Here is a 12,423-nt window from a genome sequence, read left to right as displayed (position 1 = left end):
AAGCAAGGTTATATTTCAGGTATCTGTGGGATCTGTAAACAGAATCTGCACATAAGAAATATTGTTAAATTCTAACTTCTGACTGTTGTAATAAATTCATTTGGAGGACACTGAAGAGGTGGTGAGTGTGATGTAGGTGATCTGACTGGAATCTGAAAAGAACTATGGATGACAAGCTAAGTCAATAGAAAAAAACCCTAATGGGTACTGATGGAGCAGTATGGTGTGGGTCACAGCACAGGACCTGCACTGCTGATAAGCAACAGAGCTGGAAGGGATTTTGGAAGAATGGGGCTGTCCCTTTTCTTCGCAAGCACCTCATCCCTGTTCAGCACCCTGCTGAGCATCCTCACTAGGGCAGGCACCCATCTGGGAATGCTTCCCAGTAAAGATGGGCTGAATATCTCCCCACACTCTGACACACACATTAAAATGGAAATTGTTGGGGACATCACTTTCATTTCATTGGGAAATGAAATAGAGTATTTGTACATAAGACAATATTCTGGAGTCACTGGCCAGATAAGATGTGAAATGTAAAGGCGTGTGGTATAAAAAAAACAGTTCTCTGTCTAAAATTAAGTTTTATCTACATTTTTGCTGATATTTCAACACATCTCTGGAAACAGGCAACACCTATAAATATTAGTAAAACTGAGGTGTTGCTAAAAGTCTTTCCGAGATCTATGATTTCAACTTCAGAATATTTTCAAGAGACCGTCAAGGAGGTCTGTGTGATCTGACAGGGAGAAAAGCAAAAGGTGCTATTTTTGTCTCTTGAAAGACCTGTTGTAATTACAGTTAAGAAAAAAGCGGATTACTGGCTAATCTCTCTCCCCCCAGCAATATTTCTGTCACTTGACACTGTTTGATTCACTAAAAAATCTGAAAAGCCCTCAACAACTGCAGGGTTTAGGATTAGAAAAGGAAAGGCTATGTTTGTTCAGTCTGAAGCCTGTGGCAGGGAGAGTTACCAAGAACTCAGTATGCTGTTGTGGTAGATACATAACCCTGCTCACAGCTACTCACATGCTCTGCTCCTTTTGGTGCAAAGGTGAGCATCAGAAGATACCTGGGATATGATCTTGAGCTCAACATAGATAAAAGGTAAAACATACTTTTTAATGAATTTTGTGCTTACATAATTTATTTAGCTTCCTCCAGCAAAAATATCAGACATAAACCTTTGGCCCGCTCCATTTCCCATTGATTATCCATAGACCAGTGAGCCCAAGGACTGAGAAAGCAAATGCATGCTTAGGAATTCATAACTATGTTATCTTCCTTTAATTTAATTTATTTTACATGTTTCCAGTGTCCTGGAAGCCCTGTCCTTTGCTGTAGCAGAGTGGCTGTAGAGAACCAAAGCAGTGTATTTAGTGGATTTGATGCACCAGTCACCATCAGTAACAATTAGAAAAAATGCTGAGGTTCACTATAATAATTATAAAAATGAAGACAGAGGCTGAGCTTGGTCAAGACAATAGAAGCACAATCTTTGCTTGGTGAAATGAAACTGTTTATAACCGTTTTTGTATTCTTTTCCTTACTATATAGATGTTACCATTTCTAACTGGTCTGATATCTTTAAGTGTTCACAGAGCCTGGATTCTGGTGATGTCTCTGAGCCTGAACAAATAAATTTCTTTGGGTCAGAATAAACAGAACATGAAAGAAAAGTAGCACTATTGGGTTAAGCCAGAGATCCAGTTAGCCAAGTAGCTGTTTGGCACTGTCCAATAACAGATGTTTAAAAGAAAAAGTAGAAGTAATATGATCCTTTCCCTTTCATAACATCTCTTCTTGAAATCAAAAATTAATATGTTCTGAGTTACATGACAAAAGTTTTAAAGTTGCATTAGTTTTGCTACTTGCTAACCTACCTAATTCCTTTTCAATTGATTTTTTATGCAATATCCTGTAATAATGAGCATGGGAATTCAATTATGCATTGCATGCAAAGGTACTATCCATGGCCTTATTTAAACTTGAGACCAGAAGGTTTCCCTAGAGCTCCCTAATTTTGATTCACATTCCCTATTTCTGTAGCCATCCTGATTTTGTAGACTTTAATTTCACACGGCATGGATTGGAGGAGTCCAATGAAACAGATCTAAAGTCATATAAATATTCTAAATTACATTTTTAAGAAATGTTGCACTAATTTTATAGCTGAAGTAGCCTACAAGTTTGGCCTGAAAAAGAGGAACTTCTGGTCTTTGGAAAGATTATCCTTTAGCTCTTCCTATAAACAGGTTTGTCAACTGTATTGCTGAGCATTCTTAAACACCTTTTTTAGTGAGACACAAGGAGCTGATCAGCTACAAATGTCACCCTATCTGTAACACTTTCTTTGCATCTAATCTCCAGATATGGAATTAAAAATGTAGCAAAGATGAAAATTCATAAGACTTTATAAATTCATAGAATAACTAGGCAGTTTCTATTTTAAAATCATAGTTATCTCAAAGAAAATTTGGTATTCTCTCAGGAAACCTTTGCTGTGGGTTATTAGCTCTTGAATGTGGCTTCTACAGTGGAAGGGCTTGTGAGATGACTCAGGTAAAATTGAAGTAAGGTGCATTTTTACCTGTTCAAAACCTCCAAAGATTCTCTGTATTTAGTTAAGATTTTTTGGTTGGTTTTTTATTTTTATTTTTTAAAAAATTTTTTTTAAATGCTTCCATTTAAATTGGCTCCTGGCCAAATTTAGAAATATTCCATGAAAAGATTTCTCCCAGTTTCATCTTTAGATTAAACTAAGACCTTTACACGTGCCCACACTGTCATGAATGTATGAGACAAAGAAGCCACAGACCCACATAAGCTCGCCCCTATCAGAACTTTAGCTTGATTTTGAAACAAAAGCATTTTCCTAGGCCTACTGCAGCACTGTTTACCTGGGCTAAATTTCTTCCAAAGTTGAAAAAAAAAAAAGTAAAAATGTAAAGTGTGGACTTTTAGACATTTTTTTTGGACATTGCAAGACCAAATGGAAATAGTGGCACCTTCAATCCACATATACATGTGTGTACTCAAATATCTCATTTCATGTGGAAGGTTTGGTCCCAAAAGGCTACAGTGGTCTTGCCCTGTAATTACACATTTTCCTATACACTGAATCAAACACTGATGTTGAGTAGCTGGAAAATTAATGTTACACTGATGGCAAAAATGGAAAAACAATTTGGGGAATCAAGAGATAATTAAATTCTTGACAGAATCACTTGAAAAGGAATCATTAGTGATATGAATCAATTATTCCCCTGTGGCTTTGATTATGTATGGGAAAAAGGCATTTAAGAAGTGATTTCATTGGCAATATAAAACTCATTATGTCTCAAAATAAGTGGCAACATTAATATGTAGGGTTGCAGCATTAATATATAGCGGTCATTTCAAACTAAAAAATGGAATTCTGACTTCAAAAGAAATGCTATGAGATGAATCAGTCTTTTCTTAGTGCATTTTATGATGTCTTTTTTACTGACTTCTGTGCAAGTGCAAATAATGTACAGTCCCATGTGCCTTGTAAGTCTGGAAAACTTGTTTCAGTCAATATTCAACAATATTTCAGTCAATATTCAAGCCATAATTCTGCATTTGCATTGAATTCAGGGATTTTTCTGTAGAGCAGTATCAGGGAAGTATTTGCAAGTGTGAAATACTATATTGCTGGTGTGTAGAGACTTAGGAACCCCTATGCTAGGAACTCTGTGCCCATGGGAAGAGGAATTTCATACCCTGCCAATCTGTCTGAAAAGACAGAATAAGGGAATTATTAGTATTACCATTATGGAGAGAAAATGAAGGAAGAAGAGATTAAGAAGGAGAATTTCAAACTAGGCAGAAGACCACAGGAACAGCAGGTCTGGAAGGAACCTGCTGAACCACTTGGTTATTCCCTTGCTAGCACCTACCTATGGTCATGTTCACTCATCACACAGTTTTGGCCCTGCTCTGTTTTCTGCAGCCAAGCAGGACTTTTCCCTCATAGCTGCTGAATCTCTGTCTCCTAGTTTGCTCACAGAAGCCCTCAGTTGTAAATTCCAAACATGCCAACTGGAGGGGTTTCAAAAATAAATCCCTGCAAATGTCAAGTATTCACTACTGCTACAACTGCAAGCTACACTTCAGCAGAAAAATATACCTTAACAGCCAGGTCTGTGGGCATTTCTTCTGCTGTAACACTTACCAGCCAGATGGCACCGGACAGGATAGAAGCCATCAGGCTAATGAGAAGTGCTGACCTGGGCACAATAAAGCAGCAGCACGAGAACTATTCTGTCCAGGCAGCGCTGGAAGAACAGAACTTGTACATTTTGTGTTGTTTGGCCACTGGTGTCTGGTGTGAAACACACCTCTGTTCAATGTCTGTCACAACTGTCAAAGCAGAACACCCAAAACCTCATTTTTTCTATCCAGGACTCCTTAACTTATAACCTTTGGTTTGTGATTTAACAGCTTTTGAAGCCAGGGAATTTATACTTCTAGTCCTATTTCATTAAACTGCTATGCATCTGCATTCATTTTTAAAGTCTTTTCTTCTCTATTCATTGTTTAAATAAAATCACAGCTATCATGGAATGCTCTTTATTTTCTTAGTATCTTTCCCTTAGGAGGCACTGTCATTCAGTATTATTATAAAAAGAATAATTATTCCAAAGATTATAGAATACAAATCTCTGATCTACATTTCACTATACTGCAGGTCTTGGTTAAATAAATATCCCTTATGTTGCTAATTTTTTTTCTACTCTGGATAAAACAATTGTAAAGTGCAATTTCAAAAGGTTTCAGTATTTACGTACCCCTTTGGCATCAATTACACCGGGTTTCGCGTTGAACTTCACCGTCTTCAAACGTGCACGCTCCTTTCTTTCAACTCTGGGGAAAAGAAAACACAAATAAAGAAACACACATTGATTATAGCAGCACTTTGTATGAAATATTTGATACCTGTTCTCCCAAGACCACCAGCAGCTTACTATACCTAAAGTAAACATTTAAAGCAGATTGAAACAGAGAGGTCACTTCCTCAGCCAGGCAGCAGTTTTCTGGCAAATGCAGGACTGGGTTTGAGGAGTCTTGGCTGCCCTACACCAGCAGAACAGCACTGCCTCTCCACAGACATGGGAGTCTGGGAAAAGCATGCTGGGGACAGATTACTCTCTCTGATTTAAGCTGTTCAAAAATCAGGCAACATTTAGAGTTCTATGCTCAGAGGAATGAAACAAGGACATGTCCTTACTAACCTTGATTAATATGGACATTACTGTAAAAGTGATGTTACCTACCTTTGCAAAATCATCTACAGAATCTATCACTGACTGGCTCAAGTAAAAATTCTGATCATCTACCTGAAAGTGAAACACTAACCCTATTTGTTAAGACTGAGGATTGCTCTAGGAAATCTCCATCGAATCCCACAAAGCCAGCTTATAAGAGACATTAGAATACATGTCTGCAAATCTCTTGCTTCTAAGCCTAGGTAGTAGGAATTAATAATTTCTGATAATTATTTTCCAAAATACAAACTGTAGAGTTTTGATAGAATGATAATTAACACAACATGTTTCCTTCTGTCTGAGTAGGCTTATATATGCCCTCCTGAAACACAGTGAATTTTGGTTACTATAGCTACAGTTTAAATTTAGATTAAATGCATTTCTCTGTGAGTGTGGAATATTCACATGGAAACAGCTCAAGAGCATCTTTCAAACTAAATCTATGTTATTAAAAACACATTAACAGTCTCAAACTTGAACTAGCAGATGAAGTCCCTTGGTAGTACCAGTAAGAAATGAAGACTCGAGGCTGTGTAATTGCCTAAATAGGATTGAGGCTGTGTAATTGCCTAAATAGGATGGATGCCTTCTAAGGAAATAATTAGCACAAATGAACACAATATTCTACTTATTAATCTATCTTAACATTTAAGCTCATTCCAGCCCTGCCTAACTTCCTAAAACATCTACTCTTAACTTAATTTCTTATTCACTGCATAAAGAAATTTGGAAATTAATCCTGAAGAATTAATCTTATTTATGAAATTTGTCATAATTGTTTTAGCAGTCATGGAGGCATTGCTGCTTTCTAGAGGTGTAGCAGACAGATGAGGAGCTGCAGAAACATTCTGCATTGTTCTGAGAAGTATTTAAGTAATGCCATTAAGTGCCATTATTCCTTCAGGCAAACATAACAATAATATTCATACATGCTCAGCATGCCTACTCAATGTTCCAAACATTTCGTCATCTGGCACTATATTAAGGGCAGCACACAATGTTGCCTCCCATTACAATTTGTGTGACACTTTCCACAATAAAACTGCTCTCAGTTACTTATAATTTAGCTGAAATGTAAAATTACAAGCTGAAATTTTCTGTGTCTCAGGCTGACTACATTACTGTTGCTGCCTGTACTGCCTGAACTGTCAGTAAAATGGATCAGCTGTTAGAAAAAGACAAACACAGAATACATGGGTTTGGCCAATTTATAATAGACTTTTGAAGTTCTTCAGCCGAGGTGCTCTATTCCCTTTATGTCTTTGGTCTGGAATTTGCATTGTGGTAGTGGGTTGCTCTGGTGTTAGGAATATACCTCTCTTTCTCCTGAAGGAATGAGCCCAAATTTCTGAAAAGCTTTAGTTTTACATGCTCTGGAGAACTCTTGGAATTTAGTTTTGGTTCTCCAAAGATTTAGTCTTTGCTGAAACAGTCAGGGTGCAGGACTTCAGAGAACTAAGATGTTCTTAGAATTTCTCATCTGAGCTATAGGGACAATTTTTGTCATAGACAGAGTTAAAAAGGGAACTAAACTGGTGAAGATACAAAATTTTGAGCATCTGTTCTTTTAGATTTGTTGATCTAGCTCTTAGAAAAGGCACTACTTAAAGGAACACTAACTCAAACACTTTTACCACTTTTTTGCAGGTTTGCAATTATTTTATTTAAGGAAAAATAAACTTGACTATTTTTTTTTTTCCCAAGAAGAAAGGAGTTTAGGTCTAAAGGGTTATTTGCAGCAGCTGACATTGTGAATGTCCAAACAACATATGAGCGTAAATTCATTACATTGGTTTAGTTGACAACAGCTGATCATCATTTAAACATTTTGATCCATTAGCCGAAGAAAGTGCTTTTAAGAAAGAAATGTTTCACTTAACATGGTAACCAGTTTCCAATTCTGCTGGGCAAAGCAGGTTTATGGGGAGTTGAGCAATAACATGAAGTGAAGGGGAGCACTCCTATCTCACTGATTTGCAGGGCCAGACTTGCAACTCTGACTTGCCTGATGTACACATTGCTGCCATGACCCTTTCTAATTATGCATTTGCCTGATAGAGCTATGCCTAAGGGATAAGGAAAGCATAGCTATAATCTCCAAAACAACTTAATGGCTCAGTCCCATTTTCAAGAGTGCCTGAGAGGCCACTGAAACTCAAAAAGGTTTCAAGAAATGTTCAAAGAAACCTACATCCAAAATTCAAACATGACTGGAGCTGAAAAGCTCTGAGTCCTATGTGGAGACAGTATCATCCTAGCACAACTTATGGGGAGTTCACCTCCATTTTCCCACCACTCTCCAAGAATAGCTGCGTGCAGAAACACTGCTGTGTACAGGGAAATGACCTGAGATCATCTGAGATCTGGGACAGTTGGAGTATACTCTATATACTCACTTTCTCTTGAAAACATTCCTGGTGGTAGATACCTCTTGGCCTTTTTTAGTTCAGAAATGGTCAGGATTCACTCTCCTTGTTATGCAAAGCTAGAGAAGTGGAGCAGTACATTGAAAATATACTTCAACCTTCCGTGTTCCCTTGCTAGTAAGTTCAAGATTTGAGTTCTTTAGGATACTGTTCTCTTCTTACTCTTCTGAGAAACTTATTAATGGGATGCAACACTCACTACACTGCAATGTCTGTCTGCCTTTGTGTTTCTGGGCACACATGGCTGTTGAAAAAGGGTTTGTGGAATTTTTCATTTTTCAAAATGAAACTTTCAGTTCTTCTTAAGTGCTGCAAACAAGAAAAAAATCAAGTATAACCTCAACAAGATATGAACTGTGATCACATGCTGCTGGACCACGGGGAATTTTGTCAGTGCCTTCCTAAAAGTACTAATCAGTCTTCGTAGTGGTGAGGTAGAATATCAAGTGAGAAATGATTTAATCTTCAATAACAGTGCTCATCACTGATGTAGAACACAGATGCAAATTGCAAACTTGTTTCTACAATGAAATAAATGGTAACAGTAGCCTAATTTGCACATATTTGGCACTGAGGTGTTTTGCAGGATGAAAGTTGTTTCCAAATCCAGCATGAGTGCTGTAGGGAGGAGAGTTACAAAATACAAGAAAGCGATGTAAAATGGATAGTTAAAAATGTCTCGTCTTGCTTCACCGTTTCCAGGTCACCTGCACTCTATTTGTTTTGCCTGCCTATCAAGTGAAAGATAAGTAAAAATATGTATGCACTATTTATAAATCAAATAGTGGTCTCAGTTCATAGCTTTTTATTGCTTCCATCCTCACCAAGATGTGACATCTGAGCTTACCAAGAGATTCCCATTCTCAAAATTATTTTGGAGCATTTTCCTGAAGTGGCATTTTTGCACCAAACATGCATTTTTCAGTAGGAGAGAATGTGCTCTGGTTCAGCTCTCCATCTGCAGTGGCTTGCTTATAGAAAGCAGCTCAGCACTTGGTCAATATTTATGAAGAGGAGACCTAATGACATTAGGAAGTGACTTCTCATAAAATTGTAGCACAACTTTATTCTGTTTAAAAGCTAACAGCTGCTTTCCTTCAGCACAGAAGTTTCACATCATTGTAAGAGCATAGGAAGAAGTTTATACTTACACATACATACAAATTTCATTCCATATTAAATTTTTCCAATTAGATTAGTGAGTACAGACAGACAAATTATTTTAGACAAAGCTTAGCTGATGTTAAAAAGTTTTATCATCTAAGGATTAAAATGTTAAGTGTTATTTAGAAAGGTAGATGATTTATAGGAAACCATTAAAGATAAAATTCATTTGAGTGGATAAACATGCCCTTCTGCCAAGCTGAGCAGAACAACAAATTTAAGCTGGCTTTTCACCCACAGGGACTTCTGTGCTGGGAAAACCTCTTGCTCCTTGTCCTTAAATGATTGTGAAACATTGGGTTTTATGCACTTTCCCCCCTACTTTGCTCTAAAAGGAGAGCATGGCTTCATGTACTTGTGGGGAGAATGTTGTCTATTTGAGAACACAAGTATCAGGCTGGTATTATTACAGCTGGTAATAACAGAGATATAAGTTGCATAACATTTGGCAGTCAGATGTACTTAAACTACCTGAAAGAGGATATCTTAGAATGATGTCCAGTCTGAGAGCAGTTTTGTGACTGCACATCTGAAGGATAACAGAAAGATTAGTGTAATTATTTCAGTGTTTTAAGGCCAAATCCTCGTTGGCTGCAGAGGGAGCAGTAGTAAAAGTGGTGAGAATTTATGCTCAGCCATTCTAGGGCAATCTTTGTGAAATCTCAGGCTGCATTCCAGACCCATGGACTCAAGTCAGGCAGATACACACAGCACAGAAAATACTGAGGCTTGACATTCATGAGGTGGGAGGTTGCTGTTGTGGAGGGCTTGCAATGTAGGAGCTTGTCCCTGTGCAGAGACTCAGCAAAAAGTGAAAAGAACCGGAGGTGTAAAATCAATGCTACAGCAAATTAAAAACTATTTACTATTGAATTTGTGCATCTGTCTAAGAATGAAATATTATCTTATATATGCATATTGGTTTCATGCATTTTTTTAAATTCCCTTTAACTAATGTGAGTGTTTCCATAGGGAGGGAATCTTGGACATGGGCTGCTCAGCTTGCTGCTTCTCTTTTATAGATAGCTGAATTGTTTTTTAAATGGATAATAAGAAGGGCAATTAGGCAAATAAAAATTCTTGTTATTAAAAGCACAGATTATGTGGCAAGTCTAATCTAAATCTATCTACATATCTATCCAAATGTAGAAAAAAATCCACTGTAAAACTAATTCTGTTTTTCATTCTAGTATAAATAGCACTTTTTGATGATAAGGGAGCACTTCACACACGTAACCATAGTGCCCAGGCAATACTGCAGGCTGCCTGAGACATTGGCACAGAGCAGGTGGTTATGTTCCCTCACCTTGGAGACCCTGCCTGATATAATTGTGCTGTCACCTTAAACATAGCCTGGATAAATCTTTAGGGCAGATGTGGAACCAAGAGAAATTTGGCCTGAAATGTTGATTAATTAATACTATATAATTACTTGGTGATGATTAAACCACAACTGAAGTGGTTTGCAGCCTCTCCTGCTGAAGTCCTGTGCTTCCCAACACCAACATGATACAATACCACACCAGATGTATATCATTGTATTTGGTTTCTACCCGACTAGCTACACAGTCCTGTGGTGGAGAACAACAGCTATAGTCAGACAAATACACACTGACAAATGAACAAAATGTTGTTTTCAGGTGTAGAAATGGTTGCAAATATATTTAAGAACCACAGGATATTTAAAATCTAATTTTCTTTAATCTCCACAGAGGTCATTGGCTCACTGCTCTATGAGACTTGGTCCTTGCACATATCAGTGGAGAAACTTGAGGCCACCCTCACTTCATGCTGCTTCTTTCAGTAACACCCCTCCTGCTAAATTGCTGCCCTCCAAAACTCTCTCTTAAAGCCTGACTTGGCAATTTAACTATAAACAAGGCAAAAAACCCACATGTTGGCAGAAGCACTGAAATCTAATGAAAAGAAAGCTTTCAAACGCTATTAAATCACTAAGAGGTAATGTATCCAAAAACCTGGAGAGACTAATGAGTGGCAGCTCCCCTATAATTCTAAATCATGATTTTTTTTGCTGGTTTACAGAACATAAGTCATAGAGGAGAAAAAGAGTAAGGAGTCTTGATTAATCATTCCTAATTTCTCTAATCAGCTCATGCTAAAATGTAATTGTATGATGGGCTCGCCTGTAAAAAAATAAAAGACCTACAGCAATTACCATTACACAGCATCTCAAAGAAGAAATATGTCTGTTTATATACATATATATTTTTACACACATATAGATATATATTTGTATATACACACACACACACACACATATATATATATATATATTATTTCACTTATGGGAAATGCAGGAATTGTATCTTAGCTGTTGCTGGACAGAAGTCAAGGGAAGTACAAGTAAGATGGAAGTAAAGCAGACAGCTAAAGGACTCAACCTGGTACTAATAATTCTTGGATCTATGTAGCCTGTCACTGACCCAAAGTGCAAAAAATAAAGTTATAGTACCACAGGATAGCATTCCACAAGCAGAAAAAGGAATCTAAACACAAAAGAAAACCCTTCCAAGCACAACTCCCTGAAGCCCCCAAGACCTTAAAAAAAAGAACAGAAATGAATTGGGGATTGAAAAAATATAAGCAATATAAAAATTAATTTACAACATGATGGCAAATTTAGCTTGCAGGACAAGCCCAACAAACAGCTACAGATATTCTTATTTTCCTTCTTTTCTTTCTACAACAATATTTTATTGCAAGATATAACATATGCTGTATTATAAACAAAGCAATGCTTATAGAAGTCATTCCATAAAAACTATAAGAGACATGGCATCCTGGAGCCAACAGCTAAAATGAGGATTTCCATGCTGTAACTGCCTGTATTTGGTCAAATGAATTCTAGGAGTACTCTGTTTTAGATTAATCCTCTTACAGTCAATAACCCACACCTGCAGAGGAAACTGAACTCTGAATTAGCACAATCTGGTGAGTATGATTAGCTTTACTCTCTGTAACTCAGCCCTATGTGCCCTGATTGCTCATCCTCCCCTTGGATGGTGTAAATGACTGCAGAAGATGCTGGCAAGACCACATCAGTCTCAGGTGCTGTGGAATCATCCAGAACCCACAGAAAGGAAACAGTACTCACTTTTCAGTGTATTGGAAAAAAATATTGTACAACTGAAACCTTTTCTGAAATAACAGCAACCTCGTCCCACTCCAGCTCAGGTGTATCATTACATTCATGCAGACAGAAAATCAGATGCCATTGATTTTTCCAGGCCACTCAGCTTCACTAGTGAAAAATAAAGACGACAAGTGGCATGGTAACTGTACCTCAATCTTTAAAAATTCAAGACTCTTATTTTTAGGTTTTAACCAACCTATTTTCATATAGTATTTTTTTTAAATTTGCTTTTCTACCAGTGTTTCCTAAGCCACCTCTTATTCCTAGGCTCTCTTATATGTCTAACCTTGACTAGAGAACCTCTATCTTTTGTCCTTGAAAACACCACTGTGTGGGTAACCCAATAAGCTTTAGGCACATACCACTTTCTACTATACATGATATACAATTC

General features: G+C 37.3%; 1 protein-coding gene across 15 annotated transcripts in view; it reads right to left on the bottom strand.

The window, feature by feature from the left end:
• The window catches only part of DLG2 (discs large MAGUK scaffold protein 2), a 982,636-nt gene that overhangs the window by 37,501 nt on the left and 932,712 nt on the right, over positions 1 to 12,423 (bottom strand). For all 15 annotated transcript variants that reach the window (XM_085593066.1, XM_031505123.3, XM_085593076.1 and 12 more), the window contains one exon: positions 4,812 to 4,887. In XM_085593066.1, the coding sequence (XP_085449192.1) occupies positions 4,812 to 4,887 (76 nt within the window). The remainder of the gene's footprint in view (positions 1 to 4,811; positions 4,888 to 12,423) is intronic.

Source organism: Lonchura striata, chromosome 1, assembly GCF_050655825.1.
Source record: "Lonchura striata isolate lonStrDom1 chromosome 1, ASM5065582v1, whole genome shotgun sequence".
Lineage (NCBI taxonomy): Eukaryota > Metazoa > Chordata > Aves > Passeriformes > Estrildidae > Lonchura > Lonchura striata.
Note: the sequence above shows the minus strand (reverse complement) of the source record. Positions and strands in the feature narration are given on the sequence as shown.